Below are 26,261 nucleotides of genomic sequence, written 5' to 3'. Positions count from 1 at the left end.
GTGTCCCACAACAGCTTTGGAGGAGGTATTGTGAAATGAATGAGCTTATTCAAGGACAATGTGCAGGACATCAAACGCTTGGACTCCCCTTCTTTTTTAAATTTTACGTGTTTTCAACCAATGATCTTGCCCCTTCATCTTTGTTTTCCTTGTACTTGAGATTGGATCCATAACTTCTAGTTTTTCTTGGTTATCTCTAGAAAAAGGTACTGAAGACTTCGACTTCTCACCTTATCTTTTTAGAGGTTTACTAAGATTTTAGAAGCTGCCAAGTGAAAAAGGGAGGTTTGACCGTGGCTGACCATGTCCTGGCTGACCATGTGCTTGGATTTCTGGCAAAATAGACTGGGCCCGGACGGCGTTTGAAAGGCCAATTTTGGTAGCGGCGATAGCAAATTGCTAATGTGAAATGGAGTAAACCCTGCTTTCCGAAAGCATGAGCGTCTGTTCTGCTGCCCTCGCCGCATACCGAGCTAAGCAGCAGCAGCGTGTACGATTGCTGTATAGACGTGCGCTGAAGAATACACGCGACCGAGAAGTCATCCGTGACCTCTTCTACATTGAGGTTTGTGAAGAAGACAATAATGCAGAGTGCATAGAGCGTTATAACTTACATTAATCAAAGCAATGCAGCGCGTGGAACTGGGTGAAATGGTTATTGCCATGCATACACATACACACGCGTCATGTGCATCCATCCACTCACATCCACCCTCACAACCTCACGCTTGCGCAGACTTGCCTTGCATCCGCAATTTTTGGGGCCAAAATTAAGCCGAATTTCTATTTTGAAAGTTGAAACTTGTGATTTCTCATGCACAGAACCCCATAGTGCTGTATTTCTGTTTTAATCAGTGGTTTCACATAGCCTGAAATATATTTGTCAGTTTGTGCTTATATTTTCTCCTGGTTTTTACTATGCACACAGAAGAGCATACATGTACAAGCACGTGCATGAGAATAGTAGTCAATTGTATGTATATAGTTTTGATAGCGCTAGTGGTGGAATTGTACACCTTGTTGCTTTCATCTGGAATGGTGAATGCTGACAGTTGGAATGCCTATGCATCATAGTTGAGGGAAACGGGGAAACGGATACATAAACGAAAATTTAGAGGAGAGCTGAAACGGAAACGGAAACGCCACATCAACAAGGAGGGCTAAGGGAGGGGAGATCTTTTGTATAGCAGAGATTATGAACTGGATTTGTTCCGAGTTCATTGTTCGAGGCTTTTGGGACGTGATGTGTTCTGTCCACTCTTGGGGATTATGGGCGTAGTGTGTCCAGCAACTCATTATCTATGCTTGGAGTTCACTGCACACTTGTGTAGGAATTCGTAGCCAAGTAAAGTTCCTTGTTGTTCGTGGTGGCATTTTGTTTCGAGGAAATAGGTTGGTGGGTGCTCTCTCCGAGGTGATTCCAGTATTCGGAGTGTTGGAGGGTCCATGGTTGCATCTTCATCGACTTATCTTCTTATGACTCTTGCACACTATGAGTTGCACAAGGGGTGTTAGAATTTATGCATCTCAGTGTTTTGGGTTTGTACCTATTTTAGGGTATTTTATATATTTTTCTCCTATTTATTTGTCCTGTGCTAGTCGGCTAGCCCTAGAGGCAGTCGGTTAGCTCACACATGGACTAAATAAGGAGTTTCCCCATTTCTCACTATTCCATCCATTCCCTTGCACAAGTTCAACATTCTCTTGCTGGCCAATTGCCATTGTAAAGCTTTAAGCTAATATAAAAGGTGATCCTGCCCATAAGCTCTCTCTACTCTCTCTCTTGTCTTGTTTATGCTTTCGCCTGTGCATTCTCAATCACAACCTAGGTTGTTGGAAGTTAGCTTCTCCACAAACATTGGTTGATGTTGGCTATCTTCTACTTCCAGTAGGGCACGGTAGATGATGAAGGCCTCATCATGAGCCGACAATCTTTTTTTGTAACGGGCAGTACTGGGATAAGCTGAGATGGACAAAAAGGTTTAGCATAGGGTAAGAAAAGAGAGAGGAATTAGAGAGGGAGAAGGGGTGTATTGAGATGTGTTGTATGTTGCTGTCATTAATTAGTCTAGTCTTGTGAGGAGAACGCCTTGTTGTATGACGATAGTTGGTCCTGGTGATGAAGCTAGGAATCTGATTTTACCTAAGTGAGAAGTGGATGCTAGACTGTGTATTTTGGAGTTGACTGTTGTCTTTTACATAATGGATTCAATCTATTATGTTCAATATGTTTTGTCTGTGAAATGTTCGGAGTGTGTCTAGCACATCATGATGCACCAATGTGTTCACTTTACCATTGAGCCCTCATGTCATAGTGTTTCATAGATTCAAATGGGTACTATAGTTCACACAAACTTGCACAATTAACAGCAGTAGGCACTCCTTACTCTTGATTGGAGCGGTGCACAGCTCCTGTTTTGAGGAGCGATGCTCTAAGAAACTCTTTTGTTTGATTTTTTATTTCATGTGTACTGGTTTTCGGTGAGACTGGTTGATGTGGTTCTCCTGGCTACCGCAACATCTTGTACAAGAACACTTTTTTGGTAATACAATTTACATAAGGGGGGTGTCGGCCCATCTTCGACCCCTAGTGTTGTGTATTATGGAGGAATCTCTCTTGATGTGATCATGATATTTATGTTATGACATGATGTATCGGACATGGATGTATGATGCCATGATATATGTGTAACATGCGTTGCGGAAGCGTGTTCATGATTAACGCTAAGCAAAGAAGATAACGTTAATCCTATGTTTAGCAAAGACACAAAAGAGAAGGAGAGAGAGACCTAATCTACTGTATATTGCCAAAACATGCTATATATACAATGATCTTGCTGATTCACAGCTTCATGATGCATACCAAAGATCCTTGCAACCCTCTACTTGCAATCGAACAAGAGAAGCTCGTGTTGATCCACCACTGTGTCCTTGCTGCCTTGTAGACTCTGACAAATGGATCCTCTTGATCTTTGAATGATGATTCTAATGAATGCCTAATGATCCTATTTATAGGAAAAAGGAATGAATTCGTAATCAAGTCGGTTTTGCCTATTTTTCCCACAAAACATTGTCCAAAGTCATATTTTGTGTCCAAACTATGCCCAAAAGGTGTCCCAACCATTGGGCTATGTTTTGGGCACTTCCGGGAGCTTGTAGGGCTGCAAAATCTGCTCTAAATCTGCCCCTAAATCTACCCATATATTTGCTAATGAGAATATACATGTCTATGAGCATTGGGATGAACGGATGCACATGACATCCCCTTTTGCTAAGCTTGGAGCACTGGGGTAATCCATACACCTTTGCTCCGATTTCGTTCTGGTTCAATTGAAGATTGCACTTCATATCCATCGGCTCAATCCCCAAGCTCTCTAACTTGGTCTTCAAGTTCTCTGGCTTGGTCTTTAGATCTTCTGAAAACTCCTTTGAAATTGTCGAGATGACCTCATCCTTCTCCAAATAGGATTTGAAGAGATCCACCTCCTTGGGAACTATCGGGTTGACCTCATCCTCCTCCAAATAGGATTTGGAAAGATCCACTTGCGCGAGCTGTGGTTCTGGTTTCGGTTTGGCTTCTGGCTTTAGCTTTGGCTTTGGTTCTGGTTCTGGTTCTGGCATGTGCATCCCGGGTAATGGCACCTCCTCGGAAACACCTCTTTTTGTGATCACGTCTCCCGAGAACTCTTGTATTAGAAGCTCTCTTTTCGTGGTAAACGCTCTCGGTCATGGGCTGCTTTACAACCCTAGGTGATTCCTTCTTGGCCTTTGTTGATGCTGCCATGAATTGTGCCCATGTCTCCTTGAGTTGTGTCCATCTTTGCTCGTATAGAAGTGGGTCTTGACGCACCTCTTCTTGAAGCTCTTCTATGAGTTGTTGCCTAAACCTGGCCCCAACGATGATTTGTTCATACTGAGCATAGCGTTCTTGTTCCCTTTTGTATCGTTTATCTTCTTGTCTCCGACGACTCTGCAAAGTCGTGAGAAAGTCATCGTCCATTGCCTCTGAACGCATGATATTATTTTGCTGTTTTTTCTGTTGTAATCAGCCCAAAAACCCTAACTCTAGAGTTCTACATGCTTTCTAAACTCCTTAGGATCATGCTAGGCTGAAAACTAGACTTTCTAGCACTATACTATGCTGAAAATGAGCAAAAAGCTGATGCAAAAACGAAGATTTAACGCAAAAACGCAAACCCTAATCTTGCTCGTAAACCCTAAAATGCAAACCCTAATTTCAAAAACCCTAATTCAGCATGCACCAAACATAAGTTAAGGGCTGTCCTAGGATGACCTAAGCTCTGATACCAATGTAACATGCGTTGCGGAAGCGTGTTCATGATTAACGCTAAGCAAAGAAGATAACGCTAATCCTATTTAGCAAAGACACAAAAGAGAAGGAGAGAGAGACCTAATCTACTGTATATTGCCAAAACATGCTATATATACAATGATCTTGCTGATTCACAGCTTCATGATGCATACCCAAGATCCTTGCAACCCTCTACTTGCAATCGAACAAGAGAAGCTCGTGTTGATCCACCACTGTGTCCTTGCTGCCTTGTAGACTCTGACAAATGGATCCTCTTGATCTTTGAATGATGATTCTAATGAATGCCTAATGATCCTATTTATAGGAAAAAGGAATGAATTCGTAATCAAGTCGGTTTTGCCTATTTTTCCCACAAAACATTGTCCAAACAGTCATATTTTGTGTCCAAACTATGCCCAAAAGGTGTCCCAACCATTGGGCTATGTTTTGGGCACTTCCGGGAGCTTGTAGGGCTGCAAAATCTGCTCCTAAATCTACCCATATATTTGCTAATGAGAATATACATGTCTATGAGCATTGGGATGAACGGATGCACATGACATCTGCAACTGTGATTGTGTTGGATTTGCAGTATTTCTGACTTTATACCTTCTTCCGAACTGTGACAACTCCCTCTCGCCCACCTCTAGTTTTGTTGTGTCAAGTAGGATGGTGGAATTCAAATATTTCACCTCGACCCTTCACAGGGAAGGAGACAAGCATGTAGAGTGGCTCAACAAAGTCGGGCTCAAGAGGTTTGCGGAACTCCCCCAACATAACTTTAGAGCTGAGGAGCAACTAGAGCACTTGAAGAGCTCTGACACCATTACACTCCAGTCAGGGGAGAAGAACAAATTCATGCCGCAGTATGCGGCAGAGGTATTCGGGCTACTTGCAAAAGAAGAGGCAAAGATCAAAGCGGCACAAGAAGAGGACCTCATCGTGCAATTCAGTCCTTTCAAAGGAGAACAAGATAAGAGGAAACCCTGACAAAAATAGGCAAAAGCAGATGAAGTTTGTGGTTGAGATGATAAATTTGACCCACAAACCTTATTGCATATCAAGAAAAGACTGTGGCATGGTTAAGGTTGTAGAGGCTAGAACCAAGGTAGCATGGGTGGAAATTCTCTACAACCTCTTCAAGGGACAGATCACCAAACTGTCCAAACCCAATAATTAATTTAAGTTTGAAGGGTATCTAAAAGCCCTGTTTCATGGAGTAAAGGCAGTAGGCCAACAAGAAACACAAGTTACAGAAGGTGAAGAACATGAAGAGCTGGTATTGTCCAAGGTAGTGGCCATGCCACCCTTGTCTCCTCAATTCAGAACAAGCATCGATTGTTAGCTTTAGACAAGGAAAGAAAAAGAGGGTTTGAATTGGGAGAAAGGAAGAGCGGAAGCAAGTGAAACAAGAAGCTGGAATTAGAGTAGAGCAGCAAGCCGGAAGCGCGTAGTAGGACACAAGCTATAAATCACATTAGGCTCTTAGAACAAGAAGCACAAAGCCAAGTATTGGCGTGGAGTAGCAGCATGAAGCTTGAAGGTCAATTAGAAACGCCGCTGTCCCAAAGCCAACAGTTCAAATCGCCTCGAGATTTTCTGAAACAATTGACATGGATTGGACTCAAGGAGCCATAAACTACTTACAAAAGTGCATGTTTGTCACGTGCAGCCTGCACTGGGGTACACAGTGTTACATCCATCTGATATACGGGCCACCGTTGAGAAGAGGCAAGGGTAAGAATGGTCAGAATCGTGGTCATCCTCGCTGTCGGTGCAAAGGTATCCTCATAGTTGATGCCAGGCCGTTGAGCATAACCCTTAGCCACAAGTTTGGCTTTGTGCTTGTCCACCGACCTATCAGAGTATACTTGGTCTTAAAGACCCACTTGACACCAATGACTGACCGTTTTGACGGCCTTGGAACCAACTCCCAAGTTTAATTCTGCTCTATGGCATCCAGTTCCACTTGCATGGCTTTCCTCCAAGTATCCTGAGAAAGAGCTTCCCTCACGGAAGTGGGCTCTTTGTCCCGCATAATACGAGACATCAAAGCGTAGTTTACCTTCAAGAGCTCTGCTGAATGGCTTTTGTCACAAACTCTGTGTGATCTTTGAGGTCTGTCCTCTGTGGTCCACTTAGAGGAAAGCTCTATAACACCTGATTCTTGAAGGGTGTCTAACAACCACCTAGGTACTCAAACAGAACGCGGAGCCTCTTGCTGTTGTTGGCGCTCATCTCCAGCCTCGGGCTCAACCTCAACAATTGACTGAGACTGTCTAGCTGGAATAATAGACTGGATCCTCAGACTCATCGAGGTCTCCAAGAAGTGGTGGCTCATCAATAGTGGAAGTTGGAACATGCTCATTAAAGACGACATCTCTGCTAACAACAACCTCGTTCCACTCTGGGTCATACAACCTGTAGCCTTTGGAAAGAGAGTGATATCCCACAAATACAAGCTTCTAGGACTTCGAGTCAAGCTTCCCCCTCTACTTCTTTGGAATGGGAACATAGGCATCACTCCCAAACACACGGAAATGGGAACATAGGCATCACTCCCAAACACACGGAAATGGGAGACATCTGGTTTCTTGCCAAAATAAGCCTCAAATGGAGTCATCTTTGGTACTGAAGTCATCGGAGATCGGTTGAGGATATGGACAGCCGTAGCCACAGACTCTCCCCAAAGTGGACGAGGAAGATCACGATGCTCCAACATCGTTCTCGCCATCTCCACCACAGTCAGGTTCTTTCGCTCAACCACTTCATTCTCTGAAGGTGAACCTGTATTGGCAAGCTCCCGCGTGATGCCATGTTTTGCACAAAACCGCATAAACGCATTAGAAGAGAACTCTCCTCCTTTGTCAGCCTGAAGAGTCTTTATCTGCAATCCAGAATCTTTCTCCACCATAACATGACACTCCTTGAACCGAGCAAAAGCCTCGTTCTTCTGGGAAAGGAAATAAACCCATGTGAATTTGCTACAATCGTCAACAAGTAGCATAAAGTACAAAGAACCTCCCAAGGATGGGGTCTGCAGAGGTCCACATAAGTGAGTGTGTACCAACTCCTATTTGTGCAAGGGCGGTCCCTTAGTCATAAACGCTACACTGGGAGACCTTTGGTATTGCATTACCCATCCAGGTTCTTTTTTGGAGACAATCGGGAGATCCAACTGGGAGAGACACATATCCATGTTCTGGTTCCTCAAGCACTGTAGACTCCTCCCCTCACAACCTTTCCTCACACTCAAGCTTGAAGCTCCATAGGTTGTAAGTGTAAAAAATAAAAACCGTATTTTATCGACGGTATCCGAAAATTTCATATCGTACCAAAAATTCCCGTATGGTATCGTATCGTACGGTATCATATTTTCGCACCGTGACAACTATGCGTTCTCCACTCCGCCTTGCCATACAACTTGGCCTGTTTCTTTGTCCCATAGAGCAACAGAATGCTCCTCAAATCCCACCCGGAAGCCAATCATGCAAACCTCATACACTGACAATAGATGAAAAGGCCTGTTTCTTCGTCCCGTAGAGCAACAGAATGCTCCTCAAACTCCACCCGGAAGCCAATTGTGCAAACCTCATGCACTAACAATAGATGAAAACCAAGTGCTGGGACATAAAGAACACGAGAGGAATGCTTTCCTTTCCCCCTTTGCCATCAGGAATAATCTCCATCCTGCCCTCACCGTGAATCGGTATAGTGGAATTGTCGCCAATGGAAATGCGACATGACTGTCGTTTAAGATCCTGTAAAAACTCTCGGGAAGGAGTCATGTGCTTGGAAGCACCACTATCGAGAATCCACTCCCGAGTATCCCTGGCGGTGAAACCAACTGCCTCCTCGCTCGAAGAAGATGAAGCATGTGTGTCCAAAATCTCCAAGTGCACAAAGGCTAGAGTCTTTGCAGCTGAAGTTGAAGAATCAGCACTCTTCCGAGTCCGCTTGGGACACTTTCTCCAATAGTGGCCTTTCTCGCCACAATCGTTACAGATCTTCTCGGCCTTCAATTTATCACGGTCTGAGTCGGGCTTCTTCTCAGAAGACTTCTCCAATGAAGACTTCCCTTTGCCCTTATTGTTGTTATTATGGCCTTTCGACAGTTGGCCAATCAAGGCCTCAGAACCTCCGCCCTGTGGAGGGTTCGTAAATCGCTCTTCTTGGTCCAAGACCATAGGCACAAGCTCCTCCCATGTGATGGTGCTGAGCCTGTCCCCACTGGTCATCAAAGAGGAGGGTTCGTAAATCGCTCTTCTTGGTCCAAGACCATAGGCACAAGCTCCTCCCATGTGATGGTGCTGAGCCTGCCCCCACTGGTCATCAAAGAGGAGTAAAATGCTGAGTAGTGAGAGGCAAATGAGCTGCTGTAGAGATCAAAACGCAGAAAAGAGAGAGAGAGAGAAGCTGTATATACTCTGCTATATACACTAGAAAATCTTGGAATGATACAAGAGAAGTGTGGGGGGCAGGGCCAATATATATGGCCCCAGGCTGCTGGTCGGTTAGCCCATAAACAACCGACAACAGCCAGAGATGCTCACGACCAGCAAATAACACAGTTAGCCAGAGAAAAAATCAGTCGGCCAGCACTGAACTTAGTCGTGTAGCACCAGTCTAATCGGCCAGCAGTAGACACAGCCGATAGCCCTCCCACAGCTAGCAAAAATGGGAAAATACTATGGAAAGTGAGGAAAAATGGGGGAACACCTAAAATGGGCGGGCACACCCACAATAGAGGCCCTGGTGTATACTATACAGACAGGAGATGACTGCTAACAAATACTCTTGCTTGTAGGGGGGGACCCAATATTGTGTCGTCTACTTTCTCTTCTCTCTCTCTCTCTCTCTCTCTCTCTCTCTCTCTCTCTACTTTTGTGAATAGATGCTAAAGATCTCACCAAATAAAGGTATAAAGAAGGCGTTGTTGTAACAATGTTGGAAGGGCCAGGAGAAATTCAAAGAATGCAAACAAATCTCAAAGAGAAGGAAGTTGCATATGTTGAGTGCATCTAGGCATTGCATGACGTCTGGAATTAGAAGGGATCCTTGACGGAAGACGTGAAAAAACCGAAGGGAGAAGTGGCCCAGCACATGGAGGTGCAATTACAGGTGATGGGCTTACAAGAGGCAAACAAAGGGATGGCAAGGGAAGTTGAGGAGTTGAAAGGCACTGTATACAGACGAACAGGAAAGACTGAAGATAAAACAGAATCTGGACAAAACTCCTCTCCGACTTGAAAGCACAGAGGCCGAAACAAATCAGATATTGAAGGAGCATCAAGAAATAATAAAAATTGTGGAGCAAAGAGCAGACAGGCACAAGGTGAATTAGTGAAAGCGGAAGCACGACTTGCAGTACTAGATGTAAATGAGTGCCGAGAAGTCTGAGAGCTTGATTGCCAATGAGCTTAAGGGGGTGTGAGAGGAGTATCTGCAGAAGTTGAAAGCTGTCATGGAGGCTCCCACACCCATCTGTAGCTAAATAATTCCCCATGGAAAGGAGGACTAGAATTCGGACGGTGGGAAAGAACAAGGGAGGATTGCTGGAATAGGACCGAAATCCAGAAAGTTGATAGGAGGGCTGGACAGGAGCAAGGCTGGATGAGAAGGTTGCAGCAGGAGTGGCAGCAAAGAATTTGAGGGACTCCAAACACAACGAAAAACTAATGCAAGAGCTAGAGGTTTAAAAAAAGATGGACATAACGACACTTTGATGGCACCATTTGGCACCATCTTGTTCTATGCTTTAGCAGCTCTTGTTTGAGAAATGATGGCTACATTGATAGTGACTTTTGTGATTAAGGGGGGGTATGACTCGCATGTTTCAATTGTGTTTGGGTGCCTTGTTTGGATTTCTGGTCCAAAATGGTTGTAATTTTGTGCTATAATGTGTGCGAAGAGCTAGTTTGGACACTCAGTTTATCACATGGATGAGTAAATGTGTAAGGGCATGGTTCCTACCTCATGTGTGTCTGTCACTTTGCCCACCAAATGTGTAAAGTGTCCCTAGTGTTTGAGGGTGGACAAGGTTTCAAGAAAGGGCACAAGAAGTAGAGTTAACTTGCCTTGTCTATGAACAACATTGTGACCCCAGTTTTTGAGGGTGGACAAGGTTTCAAGAAAGGGCACAGGAAGTGGAGTTAACTTGCCTTTCTACGAACAACGTTGTGACTCAGAGTATAGGGACATAGATGCAGTGACATAAGGGGAACTCATCAGCAAGGGGGAGTGGTGGAAACTATGGTGATGGACGGTGTGTGTGTTTGAAGGGGAGCTCATTAGCCTTGTGTGTGCGCATGTGTGAAGGTCTAAAGAACCTTAAGAATTTGTAAGTGGTTGTGTCCAAACGTTATGTGGTCGGTGGAAATGTAAAACGTGAAAAGGGTGATTGAGGGATTCTAGGAGTGAGTCATGTGATCGAGGGAATCATGGGAGGTGAGTGAAAAGGGTGAAAAGGGTGATTGAGAGATTCTAGGAGTGAGTCATGTGATTGAGAGAATCATGGGAGGTGGAGTGATTAGTGCGAGTTGATAGAGACATCTGGGAGGATGATTGTGAAGATAGAGCTATAAGTTAGCTCATTTTAAGTGGAATTTAGCAATGAGATTTTAGGTTTGTTTATGCTTATTTTTTGTTTTAGCCTTAATCCCTATTTGTGTTAATTAATTGTCTTAATCCATCATGGATTTGATCACTTTCTATGATTCACTCCAGCTTGCATTCTCAAGTAGTTGATGATGAAATTCATTATACCTCACATTATACTGGCTCCTTATATATCTAAAGGTGATGTTGAAATTCATCTTGCCTCGCATAATAATGCTTCTTCTTATTCTATGGATTAATTAGTAGGACAAGGCGATTACTTTCTAGAGATACTTCTTACAAATGATGCATTCTTTTTACAAAAGAGACATGAGTAGGATTTTATTCCTAGACGGTCTTATAGAAGGACATGAGCTCTATCACTAATCAACACAAGCTCTTTGTTTACAAACATGTAAGATTTGTTTTACTATTGCTTGTTTTCGTCCGAGTTGCGGCCAGTTGATATTGTGCTTATTCTTTCTATCTTTAGCGGTGCATTTGTCCTATCAAGTACTTATTTGTTGTACTATTTCTTTCTATTTGTTACTTCCCTTAGTGCTAGGCTTCATTATGGCTGAGTCTGCCTGCATCTCTGGAGTTTTGACAGAAACTCAATACGAAGGGCGTTGTGTGAATATATGCTCGTGTGTGTGTGTGTGTGGAGTGCGTGTGTGAGAGTATATCTTGATACAGTGTTCTACACCCACTATTGGGCACTGATGACGTTAGTGGGGATGTCGTAGTATCCAGTCCATACTATGCATAATGGAGTTGATAGTTATATAGTCTTGTGGGTTGACTATCATGAGTATATAGCATGCACGTTCCTAAAAGGTGAATTTGGGCATGTTCCTGGATTCATCTAGGTGTATATATGCTCTTATGTGTGTGTGTGTGTGTGTGTGTGTGTGGAGTGCGTATGTGAGAGTATATCTTGATACAGAGTTCTGCACCTCTATTGGGCATTGATGACGTTAATGGGGATGTCGTAGGATCTAGTCCATACTATGCATAATGGAGTTGATAGTTATATAGTCTTGTGGGTTGACTACCATGAGTATATAACATGCACGTTCCTAAAAGGTGAATTTGGGCATGTTCCTGGATTCATCTAGGTATATATATATATATATATATTGCTTGTTGCCTCTAATAGCACAAGCTTTATTTATTGTAAATAGCTTTTAATAGTGGGGATATATATTTAATTCTGTTTTCGTTAAGTAGCTGCACAATATTATGATTCACACAAACGTATCATGTGTACCTATTTATTGAATAGGCTGCTTAATGTGGCCAATTTTATCTAAAGAAAGGTCTAAGATATATAACCTCAGACCTTTCCCTCTAGTGCCCTTAGCCTGCAAACGGTTGCTTCCCTCTCTCTTCACTCCTTCCTTCCCCCCACCCCCCTTCCCCCCCCCCCCCCCCCCAAAAAAAAAAAAACACACACAATCTCCTCGTCGTTCTTGCACATTACAAATATTCAAGCTTTGTTTGTCAAAAGTGCGCAGTGGAAAGCGTGAGACATAGGCACAGAGAGAAAGAAAACGAATCTGCATAATGATGAAGAAGCAATGATACAAACAATCCTGTGCAAGGCGTGGTCCGCGTAAGTGAGGGCATGATGAGCAACTCCACTGAGGGAGGACTTGTCACTAGCTTGGACATTTCCCAGTCTGAAAGGGGTCTGGTGGACTCCAGGATGTTTAAATATTTGGAAAGTACAAGCTTTGGGAATGGGGGATTATCCTAGAATACAAAGGACCACACTCCTAAAATTTAGGAGAGTTGCTATTTTTGGCCCGACTCCGATGGAAATTCTGTTCGTGTCCTTACATCTGGAATTGAGCAGATACCAAGAGTTGGCAAAGTGCCTATGTGACAGAATGTCTACCAGTTGGGATATTTTTAGAGAGAGAGTTTATGGAAGGACCCATCTCTTAGATTGGGACATGTGGCAAGAAAGTGGACCAAAGTGAGACAAGTGGCTTGACACTTGTTAGAAAGTGGATCAAAGTGAGACAAGTGGCCTCACACTTGTCACTTCAGCTATTGTGTGGCTCTCCACTTGTCATTGTAGCCTTCTCTTGCCATTTTAGCTCATGGGAGGCCCAAATCTATAAATTGGAGTCCTCTCTCTTCATTAATGGAGGCTCTCTTGCTGCACACTAGCCTCTACCACCGTTACAAGCTGCCCTAATGATGGCTACTGTGTTTTTATTGAAATCTTTTGACAGAGGATGAAGTCATCATTGAAATTATAGGTGGGAGTGTACATTGATTTGTCTCATAGGTCGAATTCGGCCTCCTCTAGTAGATGTTAATACAGCTCTCTCTCTCTCTCTCTCTCTCTCTCTCTCTCTCTCCCCGTAGTTTTTGGGGAAGAATCAGTACCCACACGGAGGTATATGGATTCTGTTGTTGGCTCGGCATTTCTACAGCCTATCTTCCGGCTTGGTTGCCTCGTGTTGGGTTGTGTTATGGCATTTGTATGTGGATAATCCGGCATCTCCCGTGGGGAGAGTAAGGCCCTCAAAGCTTGTACATGAAATTATTCTCCTTGGGTAATAAAATACTCCAAGGGGGGGGTCGGCCCATTCCGGCCTCTATGCGGTGTCACACGTGCAAGCTCCTTGGGTAATAAAATACTCCAAGGGTAGGGTCGACCCATTCCGGCCTCTATGCGGTGTCACACGTGCAAGCTCCATTTTCAGCATTTGTGGATGTTTTGTCCAGCTTTATGTTTTATGCAAAGTGATGATGGATATGTGTTAAGGCTGTGGCCATGTTTAAGTGTTTTAATATGCATTGATGGTATCAACAAGTGTGTAAAAGGCCCTAGTTCCCCGGGCATCCGCCGCTAGTTTCAGGTTCCGGGCTTGAAAGCCCTTGTCAAGGTATCTCCAAGTGAATAAGAGCATGGCCTTATATAGCTTCTTGTAGAGCTGGCCAATTGGCTCTAGAAAAAGACCCATGATTGGACAAAAACAAACAAGTGATAATGGGTGGCCAACCCTACAACCAAGGGCCTGAACATGAGGAAAAAATAAGGTGTTGCCCGGGAAAAATTTGGGCACCCTTGATACACAACTTGGGCACACTACCAAGAGATGAATAATGCTAACACCCCCTCTCAGATCCTGGGAGAGAAACTGGTCCAAGGAGCTGGAAAAGGAAACCTCCAAAGCAAGTCGAGAAGTCGATCTGTTCCCGCCTCTGCCACGTACTCCAAGAAACTTCTCCCGATCCAGAAGTCCAGCAAAATCCAAAAATGAACCACCAGATGTCCATATCTCCAACCCAATTTGTATCACACCAGTCCACACAATGTGCTCCCTCTTCAACCCAAGAAAGGATGTTGTCTGACTCTCTACCTCCAAGAAAAAATCTGCTCATGAGAGAACACCGCCAAATTGTCTCCCTGTTGGCACCCCCTCTAGACACCCTAGAGGCCCACAATGTCTACATCAGCCCTGGTACTCAAGTCTCCAACTCTGAGCTTGTTGAGCACCAATCTCCAGATACAAGGTTTCCGGATCTCCATGTATCCCTCGGTCAAAGAATGCCTCTCTGTCCTGCTAACACTCCAAGGGAAGAAACATACCTCTAGCACTGTAGCTGACAATCCTGCTGGCACTTGACGTTTAAAACTTGTATCCATAACTCGCCGTCATGTGATGGGACTACTACTCACACACCCCTATGAGTCACCCAATCACATGGCAACACCCCCTGAGCTCTTTGGTGTTAACTATGGCACTGAGCTCAAGAAAGCTCTCCTGCCAAAACCTGACACCCCCAGCTGGCAAGCTCCCAACCAACTAGTCACGTGTCTATGTGGAACCAACCATCCACAACTCATCATCCCAAAGCACAATCTAATGTCAATCATCTGCTCCAAACTGTTGCTCCACTGGTACCTACCTGTACCCAATGAACCTATACACTTGCCATGCATCTTGTTCCCATCCTGCAACTAAGCAAGTACCTGTGAACCTCGACAATAGCTCTTGTCACCAAGTGACCTGGCCTGCCTCTGCATGAATGCCGATATCAACCTGTACACCAAGCTCCCAAATCAATGCTCATCCTAGGGATGAAGATTCCTGTGCCTGTACCCTGTAATCCAGAAGGCCATCTGCCTGGGGAATAGGAGTGGCTCAAGTAACCATATCCCCCTCTCAAGGTGAACACCCTGAGAACCTAAAGGAAACACCTGTACACAAGCAAAACTATACTGAATTGGCACAAAGTCATAGACTCCCTCTGCTGTCGAGAAAGGACTAACTGTCTTCCACACACACCTCGAGGATGTGAATCCAAGTGTGCACCCATGAGTTTGAAAAATTTGACAAAGCAAAGATTTGCTGAGCAAGGGCTCAAGGCCATGTGGGAAGGCACCATTCTTGGAAAAGAACACCTGCCTCCACTGCCTCCAAAAACGCAGATGAGATAATGCAAAAAAACGCTGCTATAACCAGCCGGCAGCACGTGTACCAAGAAGAGGGAAGAGGAAAACACAGCACCTTCAGCAGAGCAGGCACTACCAAGCTTGGAGGTGATCTAGGCAGATGGTAATCAATCCATACAGCTTGAGGTGGAGCTGTACTGCTATGCTTTCCAACCTCTATGTGCCGATGAGAACAAGGAAAGAAGTTGTAAAGTTCATGTAGAGTGTTCCCCACAATATTGGCATTTCTGCAGTAAGTAATCTGGGATCATGGAATATGTACTGGCCTCTTATCATTCCAATCATGTGTGTTTTTGTGTAGTCCAAGAGCTATTTGTCTGGTTACATGGTTCTGTTGCATTTGATTTTGTAGGTGTTCTGTGGCCTTCGCAACTTCACAAAGCAACAGTGCATTTTTGAAACGACGCTTTCAATATCCTGTTCAACAAAAGTCACATTGGGAAGAAGCCTGCATGTAGCATGTGCCATGCTATGCGTACGTATAAGTGTTTAACTCTTGCCTGCTGCAAAAATAGAAACTACTACACTTAATGTTGTTTCAGTCTGAAAAGTTAGGTTATATGTTGAAGTCTCATGTTTTTGGGTTTAAGCATGCAGGCAAAGCCCAGGCTGTAGAGCAGCTGTGGCAGGATCTTTTCTTGGATCCTTCTGAGTGGCTGGACAACAGGTCTACAAAGGTGAATGATTTCAGCTATCTTGATACATATGTACATGGGGATTTGAGGAATTGATTATGTACAATTGGCATGAAAAGCATTGTCTGTAACTTTATAGTGTACTGAAGGATGTTGCATTTGTTTCTTACTTGAGAATTGGTGGCTTTTTTTAGAGAAATGAGAAGTCTCCAGATTTTGTGCATTCTTCGACAAAAGAGGCCTTGTGGGTTGATGGTCGACTCAACCCTCCTTGGGTTGAAGCAAAACTAGCTCTACTTGCTAAAGCACCACCTTCTCGGGGTGAAAGGGTGGCATATCAAAGCACTCTTTTGAATGATGGAGTTGCAAGCAAGATTGCCTGGTATAATTTGTCTGTAAAAAATTTAGTGCTTAGTTCTAGATAATTGAACAAAATTTACAAAGCAAAAATCAAATTTTAGAAGCATAATTCAAACCATTTCGTTTGTAGTCATTTGATTAACTTGGCATGATAGAAATTGTATTTCAACTCTCCTAGTCATTTTGGTTTCAGACAGTCATGAACCAAGAGACAGTCATTTTGGTTTCAGACAGTCATGAACCAAGAGGTGCTGTGGGCTTAAGGCTCACTCATGTATATCAGCTAGATTTGAAGTGTAGGGATTTGTAAGCCCAGTGGGGCGTGCCGTGACAGACTCAACCATGTATCCAAAAGATATAGAGAGAGGGGGAGAGAGAGAAGGGGTTAGGGAACTTTGCACAGTACACCACACTAAGCGGGGAACAGGCTCCGTCCCCTTTTAGGAATTTATTCAAGAACAATCCATGGGCACGCTTGCCAGGATCAATACAACCAATGAATACCAAATCAAACAAATATGTTGGTGTAGAAACCCAAGGAGTTGATGTCGAGGCACGAGATCTCTAATGCCGAGCACACCACGGGATGACCCACAAGAATCTCTCACTGGACTAGTACCAGATCCAATATCCAAATCCAAATCCAAATCCAAGTCCAAATCCAATATCCAAATCCAAATCCAAATCCAGATCGAGATCCAAGTCCAAGTCCAAGTTCAAATCCAAGTCCAAGTTACATCAACCTTCTTTCCATGACAGATCTCTCCGAATTAGCTAAAAGCAATATGCTTTTCGTGATAGAACTCTCCGAAGTAACAGGTGGATATGGAAAACACCCTTGCTCCATAAAAGCAACTTGCTTTCCACGATCATACTGTCCAAAACATCTCTGAATCCACTTGTTCAATAGCAGGCAACCCTATATAAGCTTTGGGATGGAAAGCACCATAAAAGCACGTGATAAACCTCGTTGCTTTTCTCATATACCTGCTGTCCAGCCCTGTATTCCCTGTTTTCAGCACCTGGGCAGCCCATAGAATCAACGATGATGTTTGGAAACTTGTACAAACATGCGACCATCCTATGTAGGTGTGCACGCTGCCATAGGCAGCTGTTTACAGCTCTGTCCAGCCCTGTGGTTCAGTGCTGCAGTTGAAAACAGCATGCAAGAAGGATGCTTTTCAGCCTGGGAGCCTCAGATATCAACGATCAGCACATGTGTGCTTTCCTTGCAAGCAATTCAATGTCGATCCTCTCCATCTTGTCTTGGGCTGAAAAAGGCTGGTTTTGGGTAAAAAATTAATTAACCCTTGGCCATAGGAAGAGCTCTGTGCGTGTCTACAGCGCTTCCCACAGAGAGAGAGGCCAGAGGCGGCTACACGAGAGAGCGAAGGAGGCGAAGCGAAGGAAGCAAAGAGAGAGAGAGAGAGGGGGGGGGGCGGCGAGCAGGGGCGAAGGTAGCGGCTACGCACAGAGGCGCGAAGCGAACAGGGAGCAGCGAAGCGAAGCGGGCGGCGAGCAGGGGCGAAGGCAGCGGCTACGCACAGAGACGCGAAGCGAACAGGAAGCGTACAGGGAACAACGAAGCGAAGCGGGTGAGAGAGGGAGAGAAAGTGTGTGAGGGGGTGAGAGAGTGTGTGAAAGAAAGAAAGAAAGAAGTTGTATTAACGTCTTCAAAAGGCCAAAATGACCTATGAGACCAAAAGGTTACATCATATCCATGAGGTACATCACTCGGGTACAAAATAGTAATAAAGAAAGATAACAAAAATCTAGAACTATAAAATCTGATCTGGGTACATGAGCAGAGAGCTCTCATATCACCCTAATACGTCCGTCATGGGCCGCTGTGACATGGTGCTCAAGGTGGTAAAACTGAGCTGGCGCGAGAAGGTCGTGCGATAATGGGAGATGATGGCCCGGATCCGCCTGTGGTGGCGTGGCCATGGGCGAGGGCCATGGGATCTGGGGCGTCGAGCTCTGCATAACTCAGTGGCTCTGTCGAGTGTCACCTCTCTCGGCCGAGCTCCTGCACTAGCTTGTGGTCTATGAGAGGGGCTGCCTTGAGGGAGAGAGAGTATGTATGAGAGACTTGAGAGGGAGAGAGAGCGTGTTGGTGAACAGTGAGAGGCTAGAGCTTAGAGGGGCTATGGGTAATAGGGTACAAAGAGCTTAGAGGGGCTGTCGGCCCTCCCTTATAGTCCCACCCTCCGTCTACAGACTCAAATGGACGAAAATGGACATAAACGGGAAAAAACAGGCAAGTCCCAAAGTTTCCAAAACGGGCGGCAAAATCTAGAATCGGCAAAAAAAAACTACTTAGACCTGTGTGCCTCAATCATACGTCCGTATGCCTCAAACGCCTCGATCATCGACTAGAGGCGCGCCTCGTAACAACCCTGATGCAATGCACAACCAAAAAGATCAAAAATGCATTCTTGCATTGCCAAGTGTCCTTGAAACCTTTGCCACTTGATTGGATTGGTGTAGAGCTTTTGAAGTAAGTCAGTGTAGAGCTTTTGCTTGCCGATCTTTTGGCCAAGCCTTCTCAGCCTTCTACCAAAGTTTGAAATCCGAGGGCAAGAGTTGAGCCCATGTCTTTACTCCATGTACTTAATCCTCCGATGTGCCACTTTTCCAAGGCAATCATGGCACACTGGATTCATGACATTCTCCCCTTGGTCTCTCCACCAATTGCCAAGGTATCCTCACCACATAACTAGCTTTTTAATAGTGCAAGAATCAATGGAAAGCATAGAAATGGATGAGAGCATGAATATGCAAGAATTTTATCTAAACCCTATTTTCTCCCAAAACCCTAATGCCCTTATCTAAATTGATCAAACAAAGCATGATTGTATAGAGAAGATCAAGGGAAGAAGGATTGTGGATTGAAAATTTAAGAAATCTCATCACAAACCCTAATCTTGAAGGCAATTTTCAAATTTCTCTCAAGAAACCCTAAAATTGTGATCATTATTGCAAATCAATGACATGAGAGGGTAGAGGAGCGAGAGGAGAAGAGAATTAACACCCTCGATCTAATTTTTTTTAAATTGGAAACCCTAATTTTCAAGAAAACCCCAAATCATTCAAGAGAGCCAAGAAGCCCTAAATCTTGGGTAGAATCGCATTGAGCACATGTATGGGAAGAGGAAGGTTGGGATAGTAACATTATGCAAGAATTTCATGGAAAAGCTGATCCCATATCCTAATTTTCTCAAGAAATTTCAAAAATGCAAAGAAGTCAAAATTCCCATAAAATCTCCTATTCATGCAATGATTGATCACCTATATGCAAGTAGCCAAGTATGAAATGGGAAATTGATGAATAAATTTTTCAAAAATTTAGTGAAGAATCCCAATTTTTATGGAACCCTAATTTGCAAGACAAGAAGAAATTGAGAAAATTGAGATGGGAAGCTAACTTACACTTAGCACTGGTATTTCTAAGCATTGTAGCCACCAAATTGTGATTATGGGCTCCACCTTCTCCACGAAACGCACACAGCTTTCATGGCTTCCTCACGTGCAAAATCGCCATGAATAGAGTATTTAAATGTCTAGTAATACCTTGTATATGGCTTAGCATCATGTATGGGGTAATTAGAAGGCATTAATCACACTCTTATAGCTACTCAAAACACCATGTAATATTGAAAACAGTGGCAGCGTGCAGCACATCTTCACGGCGTATTCCTCATGAAAGGGGGTCAAAATGGAGTTTGTAATGTAGCCTTCATCTTCCTCAATCAAGCCCCTAAGATTTTGTTAGCTTTACACTGAAGATTGAAGCCCCAAAGCTTCCAAGATCCAAGCAAGGAAGAGGAGGAAAGTAAAAAACGTTTTGATTAAGATCACTAATCAAGATTAGTGAATTTCCCCCAATGTTGGTCCAAAACTTACTCCAAAATTTGGTCTCATAATTAAAAATTTGGTTTAAAACTCACACAAAACTCTTAGAAATTGGCCAAATGAGGTTAAAATTTTCATGTCCACCCTCTTCCCTATCAACATCAAGAAAATCCAAGAAAGTACGAAGAAATATCATGCAAAAAATCAAGAAAATTGCCAAAAACACATGAAAATTGCTATTTTCTTGCAATTTCTTGCCTAAAATGCATTGAAAGATCCCAAAATCAAGATCAAATCTTCAAAAGGTTAGAAGCAACAAAGATGAAGAGATTCAACCATCCAGAATCACCATATCCATCTTCTTGATCAAGAAAATCAAGAAAACTCAAAAGATTTTCAAAAAAATTCAGAAAGTGGATCAAAATCAAAGCTCTAATACCAATTGAAATGGATCCAGACCAAATATCAAAGAAAGGCCTAAGTGATTTAACCTCTCACCATGACGACGGCTATCAAGCTTTCCATGAACCCTAGATCATGATCTCCAAGAAAGAAGCCAAGAGTACATGTAAGTGTCCAAGATATGAATGACCAAAAGATCCCTACAATGAACCCAAAGCCCTATTTATAGTAGCCTTGCCCATGGCCCATTATTTACATATTCTTGACCTTAGTTTTACTACATTACAGTTTTGATCTTTCCACTGGTATATAACAATTACGTCTCTGTGCTTTCTGTGCTAAATCAGGCCGGGAATGGAACAAAGCCTTAATTTTTCTTTTGCAAGACGCAAGTGCTGCTGCATAATGCAGGCCCTGCAGTGACCAGTTTAACTGTGCTCCACATTTTTCAGATAGAGAAAGTTGACTATTAAGTCAACTTTCTTCAAGGGAAAGATGCATTATTCACATGAGGCTTGAAGGTCTAGCTGACCAAATGCCATAAGGAAAAGGGTTTTTTAAAGATTGGAGCCCAATAAAAGATCAAATTCACATTATAACCTCTCACTCTTTATATCTTAACTTTTAATCATAACATCCTTTATGCTCTTTTCTATTCCTTTTGATTTTTGGTGGTTCATTCTAGAACTATGGCTTTAATACTGCTTTAGTCCATTATCCAGGGTGGTAACAGATAGTGGTGGTGCTTCCCTTGAATGTTTGAGGGAACTATGTGAGAAGGGCCAACTTGATGAGGCTCTACAAAATGTGGACAGTTTAAAACAGCAAGGATGTCGTATTGCCAGCATCATCACTTCCCTTCTACATGGCTGCATGTGCAAGAAAGACCTCTTAGCAGCTAGAGCAGTGGACAGGCTCATGATTAGAACCGGATTTGGACCACATTCTTTCTGGGGAAGCCACTTAATCCGGACATTTGGACTATGTGGAAGTTTGTTGGATGCATGGCGAGTCTTCAAAAGAATCCCAAGGCCAAGTGTGTTGACATGGAATGCACTTGTGGCTGCCCATATAAAGTGTCAACAATTTGAGAAGGTCCTAGAGCTTTACGAGCAAATGTGCCAGCAGTCAGTTAAGGTGAACGAGCACACGTTTGTAGCCGTCTTCAAAGCATGTGTGAACATGTCAGTGCTGCCCAAAGGAAAAATCATTCACTGTCTTACTATTGATAGTGGCTTTGAGTCAGATGTAAATATTGGAAGCTGTCTTGTGGAGATGTATGCGAAATGTGGGAGACTCAAGGATGCACACAGGGTTTTTGAGAAACTTCCCAAACAAGATGCCCTACCGTGGACTGCAATGATTGCCGGATATGCCCAGCATGGGTGTAGTGGGGAGGCTGTTGAGCTATTTCAAAAAATGCAGCAGCATGGTACAGAACCAAATATTGCCACATTTGTCAGCATCCTGAAAGGGTGCTCTACTGCAGCAGCTCTGGCTCAAGGGAAGTGCATCCATGCTCAGGTCATCTCATGGGGTTTTGAGTCTGATATTTATATTGGAAGCACCCTCATTGACTGTTATATCAAATGTGGACAGCTGCAGGATGCACAAAAGGTGTACAACAGTTTACCAAAACAAGACGTGGTGACATGGAGCTCAATGATTGCAGGACATGTTCAGCACGGGTACCCAGAGAAGACTTTACAACTACTGCAGCAAATGCAGCAGGTCGATGTGAAGCCAAACAATGTAACCTTTGTCAGCATCCTGCAAGCATGCACTGATGTAGGAGCTTTGAATCTGGGTCACATAGTCCATGCTGACATGATTGAAAGTGGGCCCCAAATAGATGCATTTGTTATCAGTGGCCTTATTGACATGTATGCCAAATGTGGAAGCGTTGAGGATGCATGTTGGGTGTTTGACAAGTCATCTAAGAGAAATGTGGTCATATGGAGTGCAATGATGGCAGCATACACGCTGCATAATGATTACACGTCCGCCCTACAAAGCTTTATCGCCATGCAACGGGAAGGCTTCAAGCCAGATGAGGTGACTTGTGTAAATGCTCTGTCTTCATGCAGTCACGAGGGCTTAGTGGGTGAAGGTTGCCACCTCTTTGAAGCCTTCAAAGTAGGTCATGGCACTATGCCAAGTCTCGAGCAGTACACCTGCATGATTGACTTGCTTGGGCGTGCTGGGCACGTGGTGGAGGCCGAAGATATACTACAAAGCATGCCCTCTCTATTTTCCAGTATTGCTGGGTGGATCTCTTTGCTTGGCAATTGTAAAACATATGGCAATATTGAGGTAGGAAGAAGATGCTTTCGCACCATCATGTCGTTGGATCCTGATCATGCTTCTGGGTATCTGCTCATGTCTACTATTTATTCCGATGCTGACATGTGCATGGATGCCATTAGCATGCAACATTTGAGAAGAATTGCATGTGCGGTGAAGACACCTGGGAGGGCCTTCATTGAGACTAAAAATGAAGTTCATAATTTCACTATAGGAGACCAAACTCATCCACAAAATGACCAATTGTACGCAAAGTTAAGTAGATTAAAGGTGCGAATGGCAGAGGCTGGGCATGTGTTAATATAGGTGTGGACAACAGAGATTCTTCACCCAGAACCCTTAAGGTGTGAACAATACAGATTCTTTACCCAAAACCCTTAATCTAAACATACTTCAAACAAATCATGTGCACAATGCTTATCGTATTCCCATTGATTAATCTTTCCCTTCTTCCATCTGCCTAGTCTTTGATCAATTAGTTGGGTTTTAGATTAATCAATTGGAGCAAGACATGGCTGTCATGACGTTGATGAGCTCATGGTGTCACCATCGTAAGGATTAGCCAATCAATCACGTCTCTGACCCCCTTTAGTTTAGTAAAATTGAATTTTACCTGATGCAATCTGATTCTTTGGTAATGTTATGTAGACACATTACTGAGGGGGTGAATGAAACATAGAAGTTTGGTCCAGCCTTGTATGCGTAGGTTTCTATGGGCTTAAAGTCCTTAGGAGCTTTGATCTTGTTGGTATACCGATGGCTCATACTAATGAAGAACTTTCACCCTTTGATTAGTAAGGTCAAATCACAATGCACAAATATTTTTGTGGTTGTAACTCCGTTTGATGGGTAGTATCAGGATTCAGAAGAGCTCTTCCGGAATGGTTACGAGGTAATGCTTCTCTACGATTATAACTCCTTACAGCTTTAAGTACAGGCTCAACACGGCAGATTTTAGATAGTTAATTGCATGGGACTGCCCTGTTATAACGGAGCACATACATGAGTTACAAATTCCTTCTTACTGGTTCTCTATTTAAAAACCAAAAGTCTTTGAGCATTCACATCTCAAGCTGTGCTAGCTAGTCTATGAATATACACTGCTGTGCTAAAGGTGAAGGATTGTTCTATACAAGTTATGTATTTTCTCTAAGCTGCAAGCTCCTTTCTTCATAATTGGTATGTCTTGCTACCTTCATGTAATTTATTTCAATGTGAAGCTTTATAGTTTGGATGGCTGACTTGGAATGGATATTCAAGGGAGCTTTGTGCAGTTCAAGTAGCTTGCTGTTATGGGGTGAAACGGCTTACTTCAACCCAAAACTAGCTAACTGAGGTACATCAAATCACTGATCTACTGTAATCAGCTCAAAGCCTGAGTCTAAGCTGAGGTGGTTTGTATCTTTGACTTTCTAGTTAAGGTAATTGCTTGTAAATAAAATTCTACTTTGCTTGCTTTCACATACATCTTCAGACAAATAGATTTCACCCATATAAAAGGGTATGTGCACGTGCTACCTCACATCTCCAATATCTTCACATCTTCAGACAAATAGATTTCACCCATATAAAAGGGTATGTGCACGTGCTACCTCACATCTCCAATATCTTCACATCTTCAGACAAATAGATTTCACCCATATAAAAGGGTATGTGCACGTGCTACCTCACATCTCCAATATCTTCACATAGGTTACTAGGTGAGCAAAGAATTGAATGTTGGATGAAGTATGTCAACTAGAAATGAAGGAAAAGGTTTCAAGATTAAGAGTGTCGAGGTAAAATTGTTCATATCAGGCATGCTGTATTTTGAGGTTTCACTTACTTTCGAGCGCGTGATCCTATTTTCGAGGAGATTCACACTTACACATCCAATTACCACAAGGGAGTACCACTTATCCAAGGCCATGGGATGAGTGAGCCATTCGGCATGGGCTCTAACAAGTAGGCTATTACTTTGGCACGGAGCTTGTGCTTTTTGAGTTTCTGACTGTTACACTTGACCTTACTAGACTTTTTCCGCGGCTGAAAACTATCCCACAGCCGCTTCCAGAAATCTGAGAGTGTGCGGTGGAAGGTCGTGGGAGTGCCAATGTCTTGCTGTTGCTACTGGAGTGCCCTCCACCTCTGATATCTGAATCCTGGAGCCCAGCCGTGCAGTGTAAAGAGTTATAAGTTTTGACTTGTATTAAGGTGGAAAGGAAGGGTAATGCAAACAGAAAGAGGGCAAAGAAGAACTTCGACAGAGGAAAACTCGAGAAGAATTATTGGCATTGTTTTGAATGTTTACTTCAAATAGGGATGCTCTTTACTGAAATCTCAGTGTGTTTGTCTAATGTTGCTGCTTAATCTGCTCTCACTGGAGCACACTGAATCTGTACATTCATGGTTTATATGAAAACTATGGATGATGTTTGATGCAAGGAATGGCCGTAGCGGTGCATTTTCAATAGTTGAAGAGAGAGATCACATCTTACATTGTGGTTAATTCAATTTTGCTTGATGTTGAGATGCCATATAGAATATAAAGAGTACAATGTAATCTAAACAATTATTATTATTAACTTAAATGCACAATCACAAAACTCTAAGTTTGTTTGAGAAGGCTAACGCTACCTAGAATTGTGTTATTTTTGGGAGAAGATAGAGATAAGAGTGAAAATACATTCTTGCTCTTTTTAGGTATAAGTGCTATGGGTATTCTTGCTCTTTTTTCTTTTACCTCTTGCTTGAACCTCGTTCTCATTTCTAAGTTTTTCTCATTTCTAAGCTGTATTTTCCTTGAAAGGCATCTTCATGTTTTTGTTTTACACCAATGAACTGCAATAGACATTATTGTATCCTCTTTTCTTCTGTTTCCATCTCTAGGGCTTTACTACCAACCCAGAATGGATGGCCAAGATGATCATTCTTGGCCAACATAGCGATGAGAGTACCCTCCTTGATGTCTAGGGGACCTCTACTCCAAATCTCATGGAGTTGTTCTCTTCTTGCTTTGGATCTTCTAGACCCTATTGAAATCGTATTTTAGAGCAACACAGATTCTAAATACTAGCGATACAAAAGGATTAACTAAATCCCAATCTTCTTTCAACAAAGAACTCATGTTACCATCTCTCATCTTTTGTCTCGGTTTTGCCAACAACCTCTTTCTCTTTTTAATGTACACTTTTTGTAATCAATATCTCTACTTGTCTTTGTAGGATCCTTGGCCTAGCTCTATCTTTGCTGCTCCCTTCAAGAAGGGGGAAAGGAGTGAAAACAGATTAGGGTTGCTCATTATAGTAGGGAGTGCACACTTGAATACTCTTGATACTGA

At 43.2% G+C, this 26,261-nt stretch overlaps 1 protein-coding gene and 1 long non-coding RNA gene across 6 annotated transcripts; one reads left to right on the top strand and one right to left on the bottom strand.

Annotated features, from left to right (window-relative positions):
- The first annotated feature begins 418 nt into the window (after window positions 1–418).
- On the top strand, window positions 419–25,365 carry LOC147604650 (putative pentatricopeptide repeat-containing protein At3g25060, mitochondrial). Of its 5 annotated transcripts, none has more exons than XM_086794479.1 (7): window positions 419–565; window positions 15,739–15,861; window positions 15,984–16,063; window positions 16,216–16,403; window positions 21,361–24,278; window positions 24,798–24,886; window positions 24,986–25,365. In XM_086794479.1, the coding sequence occupies exons 2-5, from the start codon at window positions 15,846–15,848 to the stop codon at window positions 23,246–23,248; spliced, it is 2,172 nt and encodes a 723-aa protein (XP_086650605.1). In that variant the 5' UTR covers window positions 419–565; window positions 15,739–15,845; the 3' UTR covers window positions 23,249–24,278; window positions 24,798–24,886; window positions 24,986–25,365. The 5 variants fall into 5 exon arrangements, with proteins under 5 accessions (XP_086650605.1, XP_086650602.1, XP_086650604.1 ...); XM_086794476.1 differs by having other exon boundaries at window positions 24,740–24,886; XM_086794478.1 differs by having other exon boundaries at window positions 24,798–25,365.
- Window positions 17,535–24,964, bottom strand: LOC147604651 (uncharacterized). Its single transcript, XR_015265280.1, has 2 exons — window positions 24,609–24,964; window positions 17,535–24,460 (listed from the first exon to the last, which is right to left on the bottom strand). It is a non-coding gene; the product is annotated as an uncharacterized LOC147604651 (long non-coding RNA).
- Window positions 25,366–26,261: the final 896 nt, after the last annotated feature.

The sequence above is a fragment of the Cibotium barometz genome, chromosome 61, assembly GCF_041138505.1.
Source record: "Cibotium barometz isolate CiBa-2024 chromosome 61, ASM4113850v1, whole genome shotgun sequence".
Classification (NCBI taxonomy): Eukaryota; Viridiplantae; Streptophyta; class Polypodiopsida; order Cyatheales; family Cibotiaceae; genus Cibotium; species Cibotium barometz.
Note: the sequence above shows the minus strand (reverse complement) of the source record. Positions and strands in the feature narration are given on the sequence as shown.